The sequence below is a fragment of the Phalaenopsis equestris genome, unplaced genomic scaffold (genome assembly GCF_001263595.1).
Source record: "Phalaenopsis equestris unplaced genomic scaffold, ASM126359v1 Scaffold000002, whole genome shotgun sequence".
Lineage (NCBI taxonomy): Eukaryota > Viridiplantae > Streptophyta > Magnoliopsida > Asparagales > Orchidaceae > Phalaenopsis > Phalaenopsis equestris.
In genome coordinates, this window is record NW_018164444.1 from 77808196 (window position 1) to 77831314 (window position 23119).

The window sequence follows — 23119 nt, forward strand, 5'->3', positions numbered from 1 at the left end:
GATTGGGGCAACGGGTAATGATTGGTTTCAGCTGGTTGTGGCAACGGGTAATGATTGGTTTCAGCTGGTCAGTTGTGATTAGGGATTAGCAAGCCACTAAGGCTGACTTAAGAAAGGCCCTAAAATCACCTTCTCCTTCAAAGGAGGAGAACAAGTCCAACGCCAGGGCCATGAGACGGAAGAGACGGCCGAAAAAAGACGTGCTCATTGACCCTCAGTCTCTAGAGAGAAGGAGATCGAACCACAAGAGCCTCAAGAGCTTCAAGGTTCATAGCACAACCAATGCAATCAAATACCAGAGACTTGAGGCAAGTTTTCTCTGGTGTAAAGCATGACACCCAATCCACCACCCCCTCATCGTCATCCTCAAAATCAATGTATATCAGATCTAGAGATCGGAAACACCTACATCTCTCTGCTATGGCGGCGGGGCCGGCGGTGGTGAATCCATCGCAGCAAAAAAGTGGCAGGTCCTGGAAGGAGGTTGTTAGGATCACAAGATCGACATTAGAAACAGCGATTCACTTGAGGTAGACTCTCTGGAGTGAGGGATAATATGGAACCCTGGCAGCAACAAGGTTGATGACGTGGTCGTTGCCGATGAAGAGCTTGAGCCGAGTCTGGGCCTCAACACAAAACCAAGACTTGCAGACGAGGGAAGCTGCTTTTCAATTGCGATGAGAGGTTATAAAGCACAACACATTGTCGGGGATGTCATTGAGGACTTGGTCGGAGAACGGCTGGCCGGCGACGGTAAAGGCAGGTCGAAATTGTGGTTGAGCAGTTCCGAATTAGTATTTATTGCATGCATAAATTTTATAAAGAAAACAGTATGACAATCAGTCTATTCCTCCATTAGTTATCAATATGTGTATATAAACCATTGGTTTCATCCATTCTGAATTTGTTCAAACCTCATTCTACGTGATCGTGAGTTCTATAAATACCGAATTTTGTTCATCATTTGGTTTATGCTAGAGTTTAAAACTGTTTGGTTTGTGTGAATCATTACATTGTGCAATTTGTTCCATCTTTATATTGATTACTACTTCTACAAGCATTAGCAGAAGATTAATATTTCTCTTTTGGACGAGTTGATTCAGGTGTGGCCATGTAGGACCTTAATGAATCCTGTTACCAATTCATATTGTGATTATTCATCATTGACACAGCTGGGATTTTGGTGGTGGCTTATCTTTCCACCCGCACCGATTGTTGGAAATGCCTTGTTTTACTTTCTTCTGGTTCTCTGGAAAGTATGAGGCATGTCTTTACCACTTTGTTTCAGGGATAAAATTCATACTTTTGGCTAGCTAAGTTGTCCCTAGCTGACTCCATTTGTGGCCTTATCAACAATATATTTTTCACATCAATACTATTAGAATTTCTATCCCAATCAGTTTACGAAATTAGATTTGGTTTGATCTGATGCACTTTAAACTCAACTTATTTGCTTATTTTCTCGACTAGATAAAACTTTTTACTGCTATGCTTCGGCGTTCCATTTATTCTCTCTCAATTCTCATTACTGTGCCCAACTGTTTGTGAGGTAACCCCCAGCTGAGCTTTTACGCAAGCCCGTACATTCACCTTCAACATCAACTCAATTAATGTCGCATAGCCTTCTGACTCAGAATTTTCGGCTATAATGATCTGCTTGCCATTGAGCTCATGAGTCATGCCACTATAGGCATCCGGTTTGCTACGCCATTGTAAGGTTCAGCCGTCAAGCTTTATATAACACCAACACTGCCTTATTCGTGGTTGCAATTGCGATGCATATGACCCATATGAATGCTTGTTTTTTTTCTGTTATATTTGATTCCTTGATGTTTTAGGGCTCTCCCAATACGCCAAATCATTAACAAGGACATTCATCTGACCCTTCATTTTTAATTCTTTCTCAAGGGTTTAACGTGGAGACTGTCGAATACAAGAATATCAGCTTCACTGTTTGGGATGTTGGTGGTCAGGATAAGGTGCACGCATGCCTCCTTGTTTATTACTATTATGGCCTCTTCCATTTATTTTTTGGAAGATTTACACGCAATAACACTCAATTCCTATGTATTTACATATCTAACATCTAAACTTCAATATTTACATGTATATCACCTTTACATATCTAACATCTAAACTTTAATTTCAATTTTATAGACTAAAGACAACTGCATTGGGTGTAACATTTTGCAAAAATATTTAACCATTAAAGTTAAATTAGCTGTTTATTTTGCGGTCTGTTATGTATGCTGCTGTTAGATCCGTCCATTGTGGAGACACTACTTCCAGAACACGCAAGGCCTCATCTTCGTGGTGGATAGCAATGACAGAGACCGTGTTGTTGAGGCAAGAGATGAGCTTCACAGGATGCTTAATGAGGTAATTAGTTGTCCAGTGTTATCAGTTCCATTAAATAAGTACAAAGCAATGCTTATGTTTTAAGGCAAATGTGATTTTTTTTTATTTTGCAGGATGAACTGAGAGATGCAGTGCTGCTCGTCTTTGCGAACAAACAAGACCTTCCCAATGCAATGAATGCTGCAGAGATTACCGATAAGCTTGGCCTCCATTCTCTTCGGCAACGCCATTGGTATTTTTTCTTTTTTTCTTTTGTTTTTCTTTTTCTTTTATTAGCTTGGTAGAAGTATCTTTTTCAGGATTAGTTTTGTATAATCTCATTGAATGTGTGTGTGTGTAAGACACCTATGATGCAATTGTGTGGATGACTGTTGCTAATCTTTGCGATAACAGATGGCTGAAAAAGCTGTCAGATCTAGGTGTCATGATCTAAATAAAAAGGGAAATTTACATTAGTACCATACAATTCTTATGAATCTACATATCTAGCAACCAAAGGTTGGTATTTACATTTATAACACTGGTGCTATGAACCGATTGATAAAAAGGTGCATTTGACTTTTAAAAACTTAAAGAGTGATATTTTTTATGTGATGTTAAAAATTTGAGTGTTATGAATGTAAATATTAAAGTTTAGGCGTTAGATATCCAAATACATAAGAATTGTGCGGTGTATATGTAAATGCCCAAAAAAACCAAATAAATACGGAAATAAAATCTCATGACACCTTTATTCAAATATTTTTTTTCTTATTCTTCATCAGCCAAAGTCTCATGTTCCAATATATATTCAGGTATATCCAGAGCACCTGTGCCACATCAGGAGAAGGTTTGTACGAGGGATTGGATTGGCTCTCAAACAATATCGCTAACAAGGTTCTTCTATTCATCATAATAGCTTATTCATGTCGTATTTTGGCTTTGAATAGCAAAATTGATCACCGAGTCTTCCTCTGTTGTTGCTGCAGGCGTAGAAATTTCTCGTGGCCTTTGCTGCATCTGAAGCTAAAAGATAAGTACATGAGCGTACTATCTAGACGAACATTATATTATAAGCTTGTTTATTACCCTGCTGCCATTCATAATTCTAGAATTTGTTATTTATTGTTTAGGAGGAGATATATATAATCTTGACATTGCTTTCACGTTCTTGGTTTTTGAATTTAGTCATGATTGCGACTTTGTTCTGTGTCTTTTGCAATGGATCATAATCTACTGTGTTCTGTGTTCTGTGTCTGTGTTCTGAATGGTGTATTGAATTTTACTCTTTTAAGATAAAATGAAGTGATAAGTGTAAGCTTTACTTCAATTATAAAATGACATGGAAGTTTGATGAAACATAAGCTTAAAAGTTTTGCATTAATATCAGAAATGTATGAGAAATTTGAGTATTAAATATGCTGTAGAATAAAAATTAGGTAATGATTAAAAAACCAAGCACCAATTGATGCAGCACATCTTTGAGCAGTGTTCCGGCCCCATTTAGTGGGATAAAAGCTTCTTGTTGTCATTATTGTTCGTTACAAGTGCTCATTTATTGTCCATCATAAGAGAGCCATGAAGAAATAATTAAATTTTAGATTTTATGTTCTTACATTTTAAAATTAGATTCTAGAAGTTTGAATTGTCAATTTTGGGATTTGTATGGGCTGGTTATGACCAAAAAAAAAATTTTTTTTGATGTACAAAGATGATTGACATTAGCCACTTATATTTTTCTCATGTTTGTTTTTTTTTTGTTAATTTTGTTTAATATAATATCTGTAAGCAGGGTTAGTTGTAATCAATTTTCTTAATGTCAAAGCTTCCAAAATTTTGTTTTGTGTACCTAACTTAATGATAACTTAATTATAAATAATTTTTCAATGAGGATTATTAATTTCCTTTTTGACATTACTTTCTAAGAAAAATATTAATTAATTTTCACAATTTAACCTAGAGTTTTCCTCTCATTTTCGGCCTTAGCTTTCTCACCACTTAAAATTGTAAGAATCATCATTAGGATATTTCTAAAAATCAATTAAATTTATTAGGAATTACATTTCATAACTTAATTTAAATCAATTATAATTGATAACTTAAATAAATTTAATATTTTGCCTTTTTAAAACCTCTTGCTTCCCTATAGGGCTGTTAAAACGGCTTATTTTTCGAGAACTCGTGTTCGGCACGATTGGTAGCTCATGTTCTATTCATTCGCTAAGCAATATGAACGAATTTTTTCACTCAATATATAAACTTTGGTTCTTTCTTGTTCGGCTAATTTTGACTCGAAATAATATATATCTATCTATATATATATATATATAATGAGTATTATATTTAAATAATTTAATCGAGTGTAATGCTACAAAGATTTATAATCAATTAAAATTAATAATAATAAATAGAATATTTAAATTTCACCATACTCTTAACATTCTGAACATCTTATAGTTGTGTGATTAAGTAGCTCATTATTCGTGAACACCTTGTGTTTGAAGATTCGAGTCAAACAAACATTTTTTGAACATGATATATAAACGAGTCGAACATGATATTTTTTAACAAGTCAGAGTTTGGACTCGCTCCAGCTCAACTTGTTCATACCCCTAACGTCTGCATTCTTGACTAGAATTGTCATATAGTGGCATCTTCTAACGAGCCGAGCTGACATTCGAACCAAACAAGTAAAAGTTTGGTCGATCTGTTCACGCATGCGAGAAGGATCCGCGAGCCTTCCTCTCCAAGCTCTCAGCCGAGCTTCCTACAAGTCGCACGAGCTGCTAGGTCACGAATGTCTTTCCCTCCTTCCGCTCGCAGGGGTGAGGGATCGTCGACGACACGATTGAAATACTACTGAAGCCAATGTTCGTAAAGGTAATCCATGCATTTGGTAGAATTGCAAAATTGATTCAAATGAGAAAATCATTATTCTTATCTATTAATATATTATAAAGCAAATTAAAATACTCTTCGTTGTGCTTCTAAAGTCTGGATTTATGAACATGCCACGTTACAATTGGGGTAAATGTTTATGCCAAAGGTGCTCTTAACTAACTATGAATTAACTAAAAACAATTTATGCCAACTATGAATTAACTAAAAAAAAATCAATAATACAGAAACATCACAAATTCATATCAATAATATAATGATGAAAAAATTCTAGATTAGAGCAAATTAGACGATATTTTAAAAGATAAAACAAAAACGAACGTGCTCTTCTACCTAGAATTTAAATTTGGTTATGAAGAACAGTAGTAAGAAAAGACAGAACAAGATGCCATTTTCACCTCTTCACTGGTTCTCATGGTAGGATGTGTGCCCTTCATACACCGCTGCAGCAGAATTTCACAACGTTAGGCATCTATGAAGCGAATGTCAAAGGTGTTGGGATGGATTTGCCACACATTTAAGGCAGCATACTCTTCCAAGCACTCTTTCAGTTGTGCTTCACTGTATCCCTGTGACACAGAAATGATAAGAGTGAAAATTAGAAACTTTTTCCTTTTTTTTTTCCTATGAAATTGAGCCCAGAGCAGTGGCAAACCAAAACTTGAAGGGGCATTTACATACATACCTCTCAATTTTTGTGTATATACAAATCTAATACCTAAACTCTACTTTTTACCTTATAACACTTAAATGTTTCATATCACAGCAAATGCCATAATTTTAACTTTTAGGAAATACACCTTTTCATATATAGTTAAGGTGGAATATATACGTAAAAATTGAAGTTCACCAGCTGGATAGGAAATACATAATAATTAAATGTTAAGTAAATCTTCCAAATTTAAAATGAGTAAAATAAAAAAACAATTATGAAAAATGTAGAGTATATAAAACTATTATTAATATGATTGCTAATTTAAAATATAATTAATATTAAATATTTAAATTTTGGGAGTAAAAATTTTAGAGTAATATATGATATTAAACAGTATGATAAAAACATTTGTTGTCTGCCCCGTAATTTCATCACTATCCCATAATCTATAAAAGCGTCAATTAGTCCATATTCTTTTAATATAGCCCTCAATAAAAGAGTATGTGGAGACTAAATTAATACTTCTATAAACTTTAGCGGCTAACATGACTTACTAAAAATAGTCTGGTAATCATTTTGACGCTCCACTCAAAAGAAAATTTTGATAAGTGGAAAATTCAAGGTTTTTTTAAAATTATTCCAGAATTTTGTTATTTTTCAGTTTTAGAGAACGCCATGTGAGCTTTATCCTTGAGCTAGCAAGAGATTGTCCAATTGCATAGGTGTGAATAATATGGGCATGCTTACCTTTCTAGAAATCCAGTTGAGAGCATGAGCATAAGACACATCTAAGCTGTTAGATCGAGCCGCCTCATCCCTCAGAATCGAATAGATGTCCGAAATGGCATCCAAACCAGATCTTTGGCGATCTTCTGAATACAAAGAGAACTTTGACATTTGCATCAATCGCAATGCCTCATCCACGTCACTCTGAGCAACGGTTGCTGAAAACCGAAGCCTCGCCAGTGACTGCAAACAGATGTGAAAGATTAAATCTTTTTGGGTAGTTGAGTTGTAGGGTTTTTAAAACTATTTAGGGTTTATGGAGGAGCCCTAAATGGACCAAAAAAGAAACCAAGTTCAAAAATTTTAATAACATACAATGGAGATCCGTAGGATGCTCAATAGTGTCCTGACAGTGGTGTAAGAGTGAGGTGCGCTTGATTTAGCTTCTTCTTGGCGAATGCTTGAGTAAGCAGTAGCTATATATTCTTCGAGATCTTTTGGCACAGAAGGACTTGTTCTTCTGGCAGTCGAAATATATGCTCTGTGGTTGAAAAATCAACAAAAGAAAATGTAATAGGGAAAAATTACGTTAATGTTACACAAGCTATCAGATTTTAAAGATGAAGTACAGAAATTTCTGTTCTACTCTAGGAAATAGCAGTAAATTCAGCGGATATGCCAGGGCAAAGGCAGTTAACGAGTTCCTTTATCAAAATCAAATTTTGTTGAAAATAATAGCAGCAGCTGTAGAAAATGGAAGAAATTTAAATGTTTTGCGAGTTTCTACATATACATTACAGGGATAAAATACACTGTTTTTATTGAAATTAACTGAGCATGAAGCCAGAATATGCAATACAGTTCAAAAATACATGTCATAAAAAGCATAAATTTCTTCCATAAATTACAGTAGCAATTCTTTATGGAAGAAACTTTTGCCATTTACCAAGCTTCAAAATTTTACAAAAAAAAAAAAAAAAAAAAATGAAAATTTTGATTTCTGTTATTTGAACAATGCTTAATGATTTAAGATCATCTCTATCAATACTATGTGGGGTATACGAAACATAAAAGTTTCAGTTATTAACTCTTTTCACATTTGATACATAAACATTACTCAAGCATTGAAAAAGTGTACCTCAGGACCGATGGTTCAAGAGGTGTAAACCCAAGTGAAGGTGATTCAAGGTTCTGATGGACGTGGACAACATGTCTTGCCATTTCAAGATCATTGTCCATGTCTGCTCTGTCCAGAATTAGCCAAAGGAGATCAAAGCGAGAAAGAAGGGCAGGAGGAAGATTAATATTTTCGGCTGGAGATCGTCGCAAATCATATCTTCCCCTTCAAAAGAAAAGCGCAAATTAGATAGAAAGCAGTAAGATAAAAGTCAAATATTAGGTTAACATACAAGGTTTAGAAGGTTAGGTGTTTCTGCTAACCAGGCTGGATTTGCAGCAGCAAGGACGGCGGTTCGGGCATTAAGTGAAGTAGTGATTCCAGCCTTCGCAATGCTAACTGTCTGCTGCTCCATAACTTCATGAATGGCTGTTCTATCTGATTCTTCCATCTTATCAAACTCATCAATGGCACATATTCCCATATCAGCAAGTACCTACAATATGGAAAAGTTATTACCATAAAACATTCTGAAAGCTTTTTGAATGTGTCATTTGAGTCCTTGAACCCTAAAGAAACTTGAGTAGCTTGTAAATAATATCATGTATATCACCACTGCTGAAGACATGTACAAGATATTCTCTAACATGGTAAAAGAATCCTATTGAATAATATTTCATTTTTGTAAGTTTAAAAGGCAAGCTTGGTTCAATTGGCTGAATAAGAATTTTTAAACCTTGTATTAAAGGCCTGAATCCATAAAGCTTGATAGCATTGATGTGATGTCTTATCATATGATAAATACTAATTAAGGCGCTGTATAGTAAGGGATTTAAGTAAAATTTAAGTTAAATCTTATCAGACAGAAAATATGGCAATTTTAAATCCAAGATTTAATAAATCCAATTCCTCCTCATTTTTTTCTAAGTTTTGCATTAAATCCTGGATTTAAATCTTATTATTGCCATAATTTAGTAAATCTGGATTTACAAGATTTACTAAAACTGTTAAAGCCGTTGCCATACAGCCTCTAAAAATAAAACTACAACTTGAACGGTACGTCTAGCTCATAGTTGAATCATTAATTTAATCATAAAATTAAAACAACATTATGGTAAAGCAAAAAAAATGCAAATAATATGCTTTATATCATGTACATAATTTATAATTGTAAAAATTCGGGTGAATTGTTTTGCAAGAAATGAAGAATAGACTTCATGAAGTCCAAGAATATGACACATGCTGACAAATAAGACAATGCCTTATGCTAAAATTTGATTGATGCACTAAACTTTGAAACTCAAATTAGGAGATGAAGCTCATGCAGAGTAATAGTTGGACTCAAAACTGTATAGATTGGAAATTTGCATATTTGATATTGTATAGATTTGGACGTTTGCAAAATAGCAAATATATTGCTTCAAAATTATGAGAAAACAATTACACTAAACAACTAGATTGCATTTTCTGTGCTTGAATAGAAACAGTACATTACTTCATCTGCCATATGAGAAGATTTATTAATAATGCAGTTATAGATAGACAGCTAACCAGAGCACCTCCTTCAAGAATCATCTCATTTGTGACAGTATCTCTCTGGACAGCTGCAGTTAGGCCAACGCCGCTGCTTCCTCTTCCGGTTGTATACACCCCTCTTGGTGCTACATTTATAATATGCTTAAGCAGCTGACTTTTTGCAACACCAGGATCACCCATCAAGCATATATGCAAATCACCTCTGATCTGAAATTTCAGATAGATTTATTTTTCTAAATACTTCAGGAATTTGCAAAAAAAAAGCTTGTAGAATGAATATAATATTTTGACATATTTCTTCCATCAATTTATACTCCGCATGGAGAACATTAAAATTAAAAAAGAAAGGATGCATTTCATGCATGGAAATGTTTAGAGGCAAAACTTACTTGATCTTTTCAAATGTATATATTACTGATCACTAAACAAGAAGATAAAACCTAACAACTTTATTTAAAATATCTCATTAAAGATGTTTAAAAAAATAGGAAATGAACATCATATTAACCATCAAAATGAATAAGAGTTTGACAATATCACAAGTCATATTCCATACCTTCATACCATCAGAGAGCTTCCGGTGAGGTGCACCAACAAGAAGGAGAAGAAGAGCCTTTTTCACATCCTCGTGACCAAAAATTTCAGGAGCTAATGATCTTGAAAGCTTATTGTATATATCTCCATCCTCAGCAAGGCCTTCAATTTGTTTCTGCTCATCCTCACTAAGTTCATAGCTGCACTTGAATAAAAATAAGTTTAACCAACCAATTTGCCTAAAGGATGCAATCAAGTGAAAAGATCAACTTAAAACACAAAATTAGCCGAAACTGGAACTTCTCGTTCCAAAAAATTTGAATATGAAATAAAATGTGGCTATTGCATCTCCACATTTGCATGCATAGAAATATTTGCTAGTCATTACATTTGCCGCACTTTTGCATGTACATTTATAAGGAATTGAGCTAGCTGACAGGTTATTTATCAACATTTTCTGCAGTATTAAATCAACTGGCCTATTTAAGATTTTGGTAGCTTGGATTTCAACATGAATTTCGTAATCATAAGATATTTCATAAAAAGATTTTCATTTTTTTGGTTGCTTGCCTTCTCAAGGTTGACGATTGAGTATTATTTCACTCATTATTAATATCATTTCTCATAAACTTTACGTAACTATTTATAGGTAGCTTTATAAATCCTGATTTTTAGTTCATTTTTGTTGAGTGCTACAAAAAAGGTTAAAACTTTTTTCCCACTGTTTATTTAACAACTTTATCCGACTACATTTGATCTGCCACTTATTCTTCCCAATCCTTTGACATTAATTTATACATCTAGCAAATTAGTATATTTTCTTTCATTTTATAAGTCCAATCAGACAGTTTTTTTATAATCTTATCTTCATTGTGCACCAACTTTTATTCCACTGAGAAATAAAATTCCAGACTAAGAATAATCACTAAACAGTACTCAATGACAGTATCAAGACTGCATCAAGACTGCATCAAAGTTACAAAGCATGAAAGCAGTGCTTCTGGGGAAAAGAAAGGAAGATTTATATACATAACACTTAATTCCTATGTCTTTACATATTGAACAATTAAACTTAAAGTTTTACAGACATACCACCTTATCTAAGCATGAAAATGTCTATTTCACTTTATAAAAGATAAAATGACGGTACTTTTTATGTGATATTAAGGATTTGGGCGGTATAAATGTAAAAAGTAAATTTTAAGTGTTAGAGAAGTAAATACGTAGGAATTGAGTAATATGCATGTAAATGCTCCCCAAAAAAAACATGGACATTGTAGCTCGGCTCACCACAAGTTTGTACAGTTTACACTACCAAACAATATGGCTTACTCTTCATATTTCTTCTTAAAATGGGTGACAGACATGGTCTCCAAGTATGTATCTGCAATTAAGCCGGCCCTCATAGCTCTGAATCCTGTATACGGAATTGGTAGGAAAATTCCAGAGAGCTCGACAACATCACCTGGAGCAACCTGATGCAACAAAAGTTTAGTCATAATCTTTCGGAAAAACTCCTACTAAAATGTGAAAGAAAAGGCATTATACTGCCTCAGATTATTTTAGTAGACAGTGGGAAGTAGCATATTATTTGTTATCTTTTTTAATTCAATTTCCAAAAGAATGATTACATAAGTGTAAGTTTTAAGCTCCGGGCAGGCTCTTAGGACCATTAAGTTTAGATTTTAAGCAAAAAGGATAACTCTAAGAGGGGTATTGTTGATAATAATTTCGCATCAAACCAAGAATACAAAAAATAATCATTGAAAAATGAAATCGAAGAAAGAATAAAAAAGGACAATGCTTAACCTTCCTCGTTAGCTCTCCTCTGAGATGACAAGTCAAAGACCGAGGAATATGACCTTTCGGAACATGTTCTGCTAACTCTTGAATCTTAGCCTACAGCAAATCACAAATTATCAGGCCGTAAAAAAAAAAGAACAAAAGATTTTGATAACAACAAATATATATATATAGACACACACACACACCTCTAGAAATATTTGTGCAATGAATATAATGGCAGCTTATAAAAATTGCAAACCTAGTGCATGAGGCTCCTGTAAATGTAGGGAATGACAAAAGCTTGATTTACACAACCATACTTATAAAATGAAGAAAAGGCTACTTCTATGACTCAATCACCAGGTCAATACAGACGTAACCAAATATTTTTTTATGTTATTCATCGCTATTATTAATTGAGCTCTAAATGCATACAGCATCAAAGATGGAGGTTTTCTATAATGGCAATTAAAAAGATTTTGGTCTGCTTCAGCCAACCAAAAGTGAAAAAACAACCATTAGATTTGATATAAATTCTAAATGCGTGAAAAGCCATTAAAAAAACTCTTAAGCTACAATAACCTAGAATATATTGAGTTGTACAATAAATGAATATGGCATCGGCAAAGAAATTTTAATAGCAATATATGAAGTTCATAGACATTTATAAATATAAGTACCTAACTGATTCGCCCACTTAAACCTAAGCCCTCAAGCATTTGTTATTACAAAAATTAAAAAATTAAAATCAAAATTATAACAAGACAGCCAAACAACAACTAGCAGGACAATTAAAGGCATCGCGGTGCCTAGCCATTCCTCTTAAGTTTTGAAGCCTTTGTTTGTGACAGTACCACCTAAAACTTTTCTCTATTAAAAAGTTCTAACAATCTTTCTCATTGTCCATTCTTTAGTTTTCAATTCAACGAGTTCATATATTATGCTTCATACTAGTGTTTCTAGAATGTTTCTATGTTTTACTATCAAATAATCATGTGCATAATAATTAGTACCATTTTCCCGTTCTTAATGCTTGAGAAATATGTTTTGATCCGTCATAACCTTAACTTCCAGAAATATTCTTGCTTATTGTAATTTAAAATTATATTCCACGATATGGAAACAATATTAAGGGTTAAGATTATATTTTTTTATGATTTGCTTCTAGCAGGCTACTAGCCTTATAATCAAAAATCCGTAGTTATAACTTCTATCAGAAACATTAGTAATGCAATACAAGTGTATTGAATTACATGAGAGATTAAATAAATCGTGTAAACCACCAGCCACATTTTGGAACTGTTTTAGATCTCATTTTGTGATGAAGCAAAAGTTTGATTGACAGCTCTTCCATGCAAGTTTCTCACAAGTTCTGCTTGAGAAATCTATCTTCCAAAAGGTCCTTCCGCTAAATTTGCAAATATTGCCAAATTACAAACAAAACTGTTTGCACTTCTCTCACTACTCGACTTGCTTAAACAAGCACAAAATGCACCTAATAAGCTTATTGGCCAAACACTGGTCAATATTTAGATTCCAGAGCCCTCCCCTGGTAAAAAAATTTCTACATGACCATCTTAATTAAGGCAAAAGGTATTCATTCATAATTATAGCCCGTTTGCAAATGAAAAGTGATAAAATACAATAATGAAGAAACTACCTCTTGAAATTTCAAAAACTTGGAAGCTCTCAGCTGAAGTATAAGGTTTCCCTTGGTGTTGTTTGTTTTGCACCGAACTGATGGGCACTCAAAAAGAGGCATAAATACTCGAGCAGTCACTTCCTGGAAGTTTCACATTTAACAAAATAAGAAAAAAAAATAAACCATGAATTTCAAGAACGGAAAGAAAAAATAACAAATTTCTTCAGGAAAAAATAGCCTAAATCAGTCATATGGCATTATTAATGATGTTCCAAGGAATAATTGAGAAACATAAGCGAGAACATTAAAATATATCATATAAAAATGAGGCCTTAACACATGCTAGGTGATCTGCTGATACTAAATCATCATCATTAGATTTATGCCATTTAATTGAAATCGGTAAAAAGATGGAATGAAAATTAAACCATTATCATCATAAGCCATAAGCCCTTGCGTCCTGTTAATGCAATTAAGTTCTGGTTAAAAACTGATGAGAGGATGATATAACAACGAGAACTGTTATTGTTTGAGAAAGTCTAATTAACATCAAATTGCAGAGAGTCTAGAATGTCATTATATTTCTACTCGAGTAAATTACATGAAAATTTAAAAAAAATAAATAAGGGCACCTCACATTATTATTAGAGCCAATTTATTTTAACTTAATCATATATTATTCTTTAATTATATGTAGTCTTATAAAGAAGGTGCCGTGTTGTCCAGTGGTGTGGCCTCTAATGATGTTGGAATAGGAAAAAAAAGGGCAGCTAGCAGGCAAGTGATATTCAACACATCTTGAACATTTTTTCATGTAACAATGCATCATGCAAAAAAAAAAGATTGCGATTGACTAAAAAAATAGTCCGTTCAGTGAAGTGAACCTTATCTCTGTTCAGCCAACATCGCCATTATAATTTTCAAACATTTTAAAAGCCATTCAATTTTAAAGGAATTTGTGCTTTATCGCTCCTCTTTCACTAGAAGGAGCCGGCTTCCACAGAACTAACATGAAGCATGCCTAAGCCTCAGAGACTTGCAGGTAATTTATTATGATTTTAGTTGCATTCTTCTATGAAAATTAGGCCTGATAATTAAAAATGGCTTCTATCCCTTTAAGAAAATGAAGATCTATATCTGTTTGTAGCTGGCAGATAACCTATTAACAAATAAAAGCTGCAAGAACTAAGGAAACTAGCAAAAATGCATAACTGTTGAAACACTACAGCTGAATACCACCAGCAAATGGAGCTGAAAACTTCTATCTGAGCGTTTAATACCTGATAGATCTCAAATCCACATTCTTCACATGTGTAAACAGCAACTTGCATCAAGGGTTTCACATCGGAACACCGTGTAACAATGCCCGAGATCTTTACAAGCTGCCCAATATTTGATGCTTTAACTTGCCGTATGGTAAGAGGTGTTCCTTTTGAGAATGCCTTTATGTAGACTTCACTGATTTACAGAGATTGTTGGTTAAGACTTCAGAAACGGTTAAATCAGAATTATAAAATAATCAAGAAAGCAGTGGGATTTGCAAAATAAGAAAGATTAAAAGACGTTTATAGTATTGATTAACTGAATTTTTGCCAAACAACCCATTAAAACATTTACTCTTTTGACATAAAACAAAAAGTAATTTACAGTACTTCCCTTCGAAACTCAACTACATTTTTATCAAAATAATAGTTACAAGTGCTGAACCTCTTCAACGAAGATCGACATCCACTATACAATGATATTGAGAAATTTTAACAACAAAAGGAACAAAGCTATCACTTCCTCTTCAATGGCAGAATAATTCAAAGCATACAATCCTCTTTCATAAAACGTCTACTCAAGCAAACCTAAAAAGTTTAATTTGGTTTGCATTTTGCATACTTAATAAAAGCATAAGGCAGGAGTTGGTCACTTTAGTAATTTATAATAATATGTCCATACTATCCAAACAGTGAAGTAAATGTTGAAAAGTAGCATCTATAAACAGGAAAATTGAATGAAAACCTAACACAGCTAGAATGCAAAACACGGAAATGTTCTAAAAGAAAGATGTGCTGGTTAGAAACATTGGAAAACAATGAAATCTGTATCCATCGACGATATTGTAAATCAATAAAGGCGAGCTTAGTACTACTTTATTTAAACTCGTATATTTATTTTTTTATAACTTGATTTTTTAAATACTACTAAGCTTTTTTTTTTATAACTTACCAATTTAAAAATACCCTGGCAAGTTTCCTGCCCACACTCAGCCATGCTCCCACGCTTTAAGTTTTTTTGCCCCTTTTATTTAAGAAAATAAAGTAAAAAAATACAATTAAACATATTGTACAAAACAGGCCACCCTCCTCTCTCACTTATTCCCCTTGTGACTCGCCCAACTCCCTCTCTCAATCTCTCTCACTCTCATCCTCCCTTGCTCCAGCATAAATCCTCACAAACACAAAAAACAGCATGAAAGGGTCCACTGCTCTCATTGTCTCCTCATTTCTCCTCACAATCGCCACTCTCATTGCTCCTCTCTTTCTCTTCATCATCAGAAAACACCTCCTCACGGCCTCTCAACTCAACATTAGTAATCCCCTCCTCATCACCTATCGCTCGTCTTTCCTCTCACCCTCCATCTACTCTCTAAATCCCTCACCCATTATGCCTACCTCTCTCTATCTTTCTCTCCTATCTTCTTCTTTCCCTCTCTATCACTTTCTTTTTCTCTTTCACGATGTTCATCTACTTCTCATCCCATCTCTCTCAATCTCTCACTCTTTCTTTATCATCCTTTCTCCCCCTCCCCCTCTCTTTCACTCCTTCCCCACTCTCACTCACTCTCTTTTCCTCTCTCTAAATATAGATCCAAAAAAATAGAAAACAAAAAAAAAATAAAAGGAAAAAACAAGAAGAAAAAAAAATGAAGGAAAAGACAAAAATTCTGTGTGATTAGGGTTATAACTCATACTCAACTAGATTAATACTTGACTAAGTTTGCTCAAATTAGTAAATAAATAAGTTTAAACATTTTTTAAAAACTTGGTGATATGAACCAAGTTTACACATGGACCAACTCATTTATTTATACTCAAGAGCAAACTCATTTATTGTTTAACAAGTAATTTGTTAAATGTTTGATATTAAATTAGATGATAGCTCATCTCATATATAATATATTATTCAAATAGAAATTAATAAATTAAAATTTATTTAATTATAGATTTCATAGTAAAATATTAAAATAAAATATCAATAATATTTTAGAAGTAATATTAATTACATTTTCATTTTACGAATATTAGTTTATTAGCTAACATAATTTATTAAAAAATACATCATTATACATCGAAGTCAATTCATCATATTTGTTTATATTAATTTATTTATCATTATATAAATACATAATATACTTTTATTAATTATATAATCCATATTAATAATATCATATCATATCATATACTTTTAATCTTTTTGTCAATTCATGAATCAAGCTTTGTTTAGCACTCTGACAACCTCAACCCATTTTCCCCCTTCTACAATTTTTACTTTTGTTTCACACAAAAATGTTCCTTATCCAAGTAAATATTCATTTTTTTTTTACTTTTTTAATATGCAGATTAACTTAATGCAATTCTTTCCTTGTTTCTTTATTTTAAGGAACTAGTTTGTGTATATTTATTGATATTATTTGTTTGCAAAACATGCTTGCAAATTATATATTATCTTATTTAATTGATGTAAAATGATTAGATATTAATTTTTAATTTATTTATTTATTTGTTTGCTAGGATTTATAAAATTATTTGTTAAAAAATTTAAATGAAATGTCAAGTGCTCATTTGATTGTTTAACTATTTATAAACTTGAAGGAATATGTGTTCAATTAATATAAAAAATCAAAGTACAAATTAAATACAATTATTTCAAATATAAATAAGCCAAGTATGACATACATGTGAGAGCATCGTTCGAGCTTGAGTTGAATATGAACAGCTTATAATATGACCAAGCTAGTCCAATTCATGTCATACTCAGCTCGATTCAACTAAAAATACAATCCCTATGTGTGACTCCATCATTGTATTAAATTAGCAAGCTCAGGGTCGACTCATCCTGCCTGCAAGGAATAAAGCCAAAAAAAAAGCTATGCCAACTAATGTAAGAGCCTGTACGCTTCTTTTTTGAAACATCAGTGAAATCAATTTTTTGCTTGCTAAATTATCTCATGCATGTGGCTCATACAAGTCATTCTTAGCGATGTGGTAAGAAAACACATACGTGATTTTTTGTCATGAGAGAAAACCCGAAGAGCAAAAAATAAGTGCCGCGTGTCTTTCTTGACACGAAGCTGAAATATTATGTTATATTTTCATGTATGTATGAAACTGAAACATGTATTGATGCGATGAAATACAAGACCACTCCATGGTGTCCTAGATGCCAACCATACACATTTTTTTTTTTTTCAAATTGATGGCCAAGGCCGGACTCTCCATAAATATGTCTTTATGTAAGAGAGACCATGAGACTGCCACATCTTTCAAGGAAACAAGCCTGCTAAAGACTAGGAGCATTATTTAAATGATTTTTCGAAGCCAACAGCATAAATAAAATAAAGTAAAAAATCAAAATCATATAAAAAAGAGTACTCAAAATAGCACAAGTACTTCAGAAAAAAATGGAGAAAAATAAAAAGAACACAAAATTGAAGCTTGAGTTAGACTTATAGAAAACTTGAAGTAGACTTGAACGCTCGCCTGAGAGCAGAAACCTTCCTAGCAGCACTATGAAAACCCTTCAATGCTCAAATTCTAAAGATAAGATTTAATGAACTAGACTTGGTTGTGTAACTGAACCAAGCAACTCCTCTACATATAGGCAAAGAATAATCCTCCATGAGCCCTACCAAGTAAAATACAAGTCATATGCAGATAAATCACGGCTGTTTGAAAAATAGACAAAATATTTTAACTAGTATCTGTTGCATATAAATAGCTAAATTATCACAAACACACAGGATATGACCAATAATAAACTGAAAATATTAATTTGAGTGCACATTTGATTAATAATGAGTTCAAACGAATGATTTCAATAGCAAGCCCCTATACTTCTCAATTTGTTGTGCCTTTACGTGAATAAACACTCCCAATTTTCTAATACAATTTATTTTGAGCTTAAAACCTAATGTCACATGAAAATTTTAAATTTATTAAATCAAAAAAAGTTTAACTAAAACTTAACACTTAAAGTTTAAAATAATAATTTATGCACTAGTCATTATATGTATATTTTTATAATCACTCTAAAGGATTAAATTAAAATATGACACTCAATATGACACAAAGGAGAAAAAGGATTCATATAGCGGACCCCACTTGGTGGGATAAAGGTTTGTTGTTATTGTTGTTGTCTTCTAAAGGATTGTACGGTAACAATTTTAAAAGTTATTGTGAATCTTGCAATCAAGATTTATTAAATCTTACCAACACCAAAATTTAGTAAATTCAGAATTTAAGCAAAAATTGAGAAGAAATTGAATTTACTATACCATGAATTTAGATTGTTATTTTTATCTAGCAAATTTCAAGTTAAATCCTACTCAAAACATTACAATATAGCCCCCAAAAAAATCTCACAGTATTAAGTATATGGCATACATCATCTAACAATATAACTTTGCTAATAAATGAAACAAAAAATAACGCTTATGAAAAGAGTCATCTAACTAAATAATTCATTGTAAAATAACACTATTAAATTATGATCACCACAAAAGCCAATAATTTCCACAGTAATCCAAATCCTCAAGTGGTTAACCATATATTGTATTTGATAAAATTAAAAACCTTTGTTATATGAAATAAATTTAAAATTTTACCAATAACAAACATCCACCTCAAATTTATAAGATCTACTTAAACGGTGAAAATCATGACCGTTGACAATGATCTTTAAGCTAGGTTAACTCAACTATCTCCTCCGATTAAGTAAATCAAAACTCATGATAATCCAAAACAATAAAAACATGAAATCTTAATCAAATTTATCATCTTCCCCCCATAATTCGCTATAAGTTAAAGATGATGTATTTCTTAAATCTAAAATAAATTATAATTATTATCTAAACACCTGTGTCTAACGACTCATTTTTATTAAAAAATATCTCTCAACACTAAAGAAGGTAATCAATCATAAATACTTATGCTTGTGAGAAACATAGAATCAGATCATAAATTTCCCACAAAATGAGAGCAAATGTTATATGTGGTGTGCATTTAAAAAATATAATCTGCCTTTTAAAAATTTAATTGGAAACTAAAAAAAATTTAGAATACCCGGACACAAATTTTCAAAGCCATGTTTTATTATAGATATCAAGTCATAATCCGACTTTAATCAATCCAATCTAATAAATCCTAATAATTTAAACATATAGCTTTATTATTAAACATAAATGAATTTATAAATTGCAACCAAATTTTGCATGGTTCACCAAGGGGCTATTCATCTTGAGTAAAATAAGGATAGAATGTTTTGTTTATTAAAGCTTAACATTTTAGTTGTATGGTCTAAGAAAAAATAACAACAACAACAACAAAGCCTTAATCCCACTGCGCAGGGTCGGTTACATGAATCTTTTTTTTTTCCATTGCATCCTATTTATGGTCATATTTTCAATTAGTTCTAATAAATTACAATCATTTATTATACAATAAGATCATGTTTTCCTTAGTCTACCTCTACCTTTCTTAACATAAGTCGAATCTAAAACATCTACTCTCCTTATTGGATCATCAGATGATTGACATTTAATGTGACCAAACCATTTAAGAAGACTCTCTAATTTTTTCCGTCATTGGAGCTACACCAACCCTATCATGGATATATTCATTTCGCATTTTGTCTCTAAGTGTAAAGCCACTCATCCGCCTAATCACTGTCATCTCAGCAACGCATAACTTAGTATTATGTTTTTCTTTTTAAGGCTAACATTCAGCGCCGTAGAACATTGCAGGTCTCACCACTATCTTATAAAATTTTCCTTTCAGATAGTACTTTTCTATCACACAAACGGCCCGAAGCATTCCTCCACATCAACCAACCAACTTGAATTCTATCATTAACATACCCATCTATATCACCATCGCTTTTAACAACAGACCCGAGATATCTAAAACAAAAAAAATACATATAAAATTTTGTAACAATGCCAAAATGAAATTTCTACTTGCAAAAGAACTTCCTCCTAATTAACAAAACTTAATTTGCTTAAGCTCAAGTCCTTCATCCACAACTTTTTCACTAACAAAATATGATATATGCACCAAACCACTCTCCCTATAATGATTACTAGCAAAAGCCCTTCCAAGCAACTATGTCACATAACCTCTTCATAGCAAAACACATCATCAAGATCTGTATCAACCCCTCTATGCCAAAACCCTTGTCAGACAGGTTAAAAATTCAACAATCGCATCGTAACTTATCCCTTCACCTTCTTGTTTCTTTTGTTGGAGACTAAAAATTGTAATTCTTGTCAAAAACAAGTTTCAATTCCTCATCACCCTCTAGCTACATGAGGTTCCATGGAATCATTCCATGCAAGTGTTTTATCTTAAATCCCACCAATCATGGTTATAATGGTTGCCTAAAAAACCTCAAGATTAATATCTCCTGTAATATAATCTTATCCAAACTCTTTTTTTGAGAATATAATCATTTAATGTAGTTTTATATAATGTGTATTTTTTTTTAATTCAAAGCTATTTGATTACAGGCAGGGTAACTTCATTCCATTCAAAATGGATAATTTCAATTGTCATTGAGGAGTTGTTTGGTTTAGTTTTAGAGGTTCTTATATTATAGGTTTATCTTATGTTTAAGTTGAATTTTAAGGGATGCATATGCTACAAGTGTTACTACTATTTCATCATTATGTTTGACTTGTATTAATTTGTGAAAATAATGAAAAGTTTTATCATCATTGTCTTTTAGTCAAGTATCATGCTCAGGACTTTATCATTTTACCCTTCATTCTCAAAAGATATGCATTGTGACAACATGCAACCAAACAACACTTGAGTTTACTTAGGTTGCTTGGTGCAGTTCGAAAGTCTATTAAGAAAATTAATAATATATTTAATATGTGTTTGGTGTGTTCATCGTAATCCACCAATAATAACATGCACAATTTAAAAAGTGCATAGGGTGTGAGAAAATTGATACATTAGCATGTAATAAGTCAATGAGTAGACAATCAAATCATTTTAAAAGTGCATTTTATCAGAACCTTGGTGAGCTATTTATCAAATAATAAGCTTGCATGACAAGTGGTAGATAGTAAAGTTATTCGTTTATACATCACACTTTAAAAATTAGTTATAAAAATTTTCAAATATATAAACAATAATCATAAACAAGCCTTATATGAATAAATATAGCTGTTTACCGAGATTAAGTGTACTATTTGCCCTATGTATCAGCTATAACAAGTTTCAAGGTCTGTAAGAGGCATCAATTAAGTACCAATTTATGCCAACTACATGAAAACTAAATTTGTAATGAAATATCCTATAGAATATAATTGGAAATCAGCCACCAAGCTAAAACTTTATCAAACTTAATTCATAGCATTTCACGATTTACTAAATGCTAGACACTAAAAAACATACTACAGCCAGTAATATCAAACATCCAAATTAAAACAATTTTGCAACAGATAACCTTGTAATCTCCTTCCACTTACAAGAATCGTTTAATATCGGGTGGCATCCTGCGAAAAGGATCGGACTGATCCGCACTGTCCGTCAAATCTTCAGCCCTCTGCGTCATGAGAATATCATGATCATCTTCAGCAGAGAACAGCTCCGTTGGTTCAGGCATCAGCTCATCCACCGCCTCAGCAAATATGCCGATATATCTACGCGTGTTCTCGGTCACCCTCTGCAAAAACTCTTCGTCCAAATCCTTGTACTGCCGAAATACATACAATATTAAAGACAAACGATGGCAGCAAAAGAGATGAAAAATAAAAGATAAGAATCCTACATTGAAGAGATCGTCAAGCTCGATCTGGACGGAGCGGGTACGGCGATTGGCAACATCTTGCTGCAGAAGGCCAAAACAGTAATTAGGTCTACAAGTTAGAGTTTAGGGTTTCGGATTTCGTTTAACAGAAGAAAAGTAGAAGAATATTTACAAGGAGATTCAGGTATTTGGGTTCTCCGTGTGTGTTCGCAAAGTTGTTAAGGAAATCCTTGGCGAGGGCTGGAGAGAATAGATGAAGAAGGATCGGTGAGATCGCTGGGAAGACAATTGAAAATGAATGTGGAGGTCCAATAGGACTTACCTTTGTCGGCGGCGAAGTCGAGGTTCTTCATCTGTACACAATATCGAGAGGGCCGGATCGAGTTCTGTGCGTAGAGACAATAGGGAGAAAGCGAGAGCGAGTGGTGGGGGTATGGAAGGAGGGATTTTGGCGGGAAAGTGTGAGGAGAAGTTGCATTTGGCGGGAGGAGGGGAATGGTGCATTCTAGTTAGTTTTTGTGGAAATTTACAAACATACCACATAATTCTTACTTTTCATATATAACACCCAAATTTTAACATTTATAATATCTTGATGTCTTAAATCTAGTGTTAAACTTCTGAAAATTAATAATAATGATAATTTTATATGATAATTAGTATTTGAGTGGTATATATGTAAATATGAATGTTGAATCTTAGATATGTAAATATGTAAGAACTATGTGGTGTGTATGTAAATGTGGAAAAAAATTTTATGGCTTGTAGAGCATTATTTGATTTTTAAAAAAATTTACTGGAACACTAAGTTTCAACTAATTTATTGTTCTAGTCACAATTTTCCTTCATACTTTGTTGAATTGGGGCA

The 23119-nt window shown here is 32.8% G+C and overlaps 2 protein-coding genes across 4 annotated transcripts in view; one reads left to right on the forward strand and one right to left on the reverse strand.

Moving 5' to 3' along the window:
* Positions 1–3545, forward strand: part of LOC110027488 (ADP-ribosylation factor) — a 20232-nt gene extending 16687 nt beyond the window's left edge. The window contains exons 3-7 of the mRNA XM_020728948.1: positions 1909–1979; positions 2260–2379; positions 2472–2590; positions 3153–3234; positions 3327–3545. Coding sequence (XP_020584607.1) covers positions 1909–1979; positions 2260–2379; positions 2472–2590; positions 3153–3234; positions 3327–3332 — 398 coding nt within the window. The 3' untranslated portion in view covers positions 3333–3545. The remainder of the gene's footprint in view (positions 1–1908; positions 1980–2259; positions 2380–2471; positions 2591–3152; positions 3235–3326) is intronic.
* A 1238-nt stretch (positions 3546–4783) lies between these two features.
* LOC110018054 (DNA replication licensing factor MCM7) lies at positions 4784–22741 on the reverse strand. 3 transcript variants are annotated; one of them, XR_002293328.1, is made up of 16 exons: positions 22574–22741; positions 22424–22491; positions 22273–22332; positions 21971–22197; positions 14511–14688; positions 13249–13371; positions 11613–11702; positions 11136–11278; positions 9826–10003; positions 9285–9476; positions 8057–8229; positions 7755–7958; positions 6992–7157; positions 6638–6859; positions 5634–5804; positions 4784–5193 (listed from the first exon to the last, which is right to left on the reverse strand). XR_002293328.1 is itself a non-coding variant. In XM_020715279.1 (15 exons), exons 1-15 carry the CDS (start codon positions 22602–22604, stop codon positions 5700–5702), a joined length of 2160 nt encoding a protein of 719 aa, XP_020570938.1. In that variant the 5' UTR covers positions 22605–22741; the 3' UTR covers positions 5504–5699. The 3 variants fall into 3 exon arrangements, 1 of the variants encoding a protein (XP_020570938.1); XR_002293327.1 differs by having other exon boundaries at positions 4784–5196; XM_020715279.1 differs by lacking the exon at positions 4784–5193 and having other exon boundaries at positions 5504–5804.
* Between the last annotated feature and the right edge of the window lie 378 nt (positions 22742–23119).

What these genes read in the sequence shown, in the direction of transcription:
- LOC110018054 (XM_020715279.1), bottom strand. Translation starts at nt 22,604, where the DNA reads ATGAAGAACCTCGACTTCGCCGCCGACAAAG. An exon ending in TTCTTGAAGGAGGTGCTCTG is followed by an intron (nt 8,230 to 9,284) that starts GTTAGCTGTCTA and finishes TCCATATTGTAG; the next exon opens with GTACTTGCTGATATGGGAAT. An exon ending in GCTGCTGCAAATCCAGCCTG is followed by an intron (nt 7,959 to 8,056) that starts GTTAGCAGAAAC and finishes TTTCTTTTGAAG; the next exon opens with GGGAAGATATGATTTGCGAC.